Source organism: Sphaeroforma arctica, assembly GCF_001186125.1.
Source record: "Sphaeroforma arctica JP610 unplaced genomic scaffold supercont1.12455, whole genome shotgun sequence".
NCBI lineage: Eukaryota > Ichthyosporea > Ichthyophonida > Sphaeroforma > Sphaeroforma arctica.
In genome coordinates this window covers 1-733 of record NW_014028103.1, presented here as the reverse complement: position 1 = coordinate 733, position 733 = coordinate 1, and the positions used below count along the sequence as shown (strand labels likewise).

Genomic DNA, 733 nt, shown 5'->3' with positions numbered 1-733 from the left:
AAGCTTACGGACATATATACACACGCTTGCACACATACATCCACAAACTTTCATATTCATACACACAAGCTTACAGACATGCACATCTTACACACGTATACACCCACAACCATACATACACGTACACACGAGATTACAGACATAAAATACTTGCACACATATACACCCACAAGCTTACATACACACCTGCACCTCCGCACACCTTTGCGATTTCCAACACAGGTCGTCGGCGATGGTGCCCGTGTAGTAGACACGGATTCAGGCGAACTGGTCAGTGAATGGCTAGCCGCTGACGGTGTGCGCATCAGCGTGTGTGCTGGTAACAGCTCACAACTAGTGCTGGCCATGGGGGGGAGTGAGTTGGTGTATCTCCGCGTAGATCAAGATGGTGTGATGACTGAGGTGGAGCGTGTGACTATGGACCACGAAATCGCGTGTCTGGGCTTGTCGCCGGTGGGTGTTGAATATCCCGGGGCAAAAGGTACGTTTTGTACTAAGGTCAGGAGTCCAATCAACGCGTTTATTTTTATTAGTTTTAAATCTGGGAGTATCTTGTGTATCGCTCTGTTCACATCTGCTAATCTTCAGGCGCAGATGCGATGGATATGGATGGACAATTCACAGAGAACGAGGCGCATTTAGTAACCGTGGGGCTCTGGACAGACATCAGTATACGTGCGCTGTACCTGCCATCGCTAACCGCCGCGGCTAAGGTGGGTAAACTTATAATATA

General features: G+C 48.6%; 1 protein-coding gene across 1 annotated transcript; it reads left to right on the top strand.

Moving 5' to 3' along the window:
• Positions 1–222: 222 nt before the first annotated feature.
• Positions 223–713, top strand: SARC_17858 (hypothetical protein; the record flags this gene model as incomplete). Its single annotated transcript, XM_014288054.1, has 2 exons — positions 223–481; positions 589–713. Coding segments are annotated over 2 exons (384 nt in total), but the record flags the coding sequence as incomplete, so codon positions are not given.
• Positions 714–733: the final 20 nt, after the last annotated feature.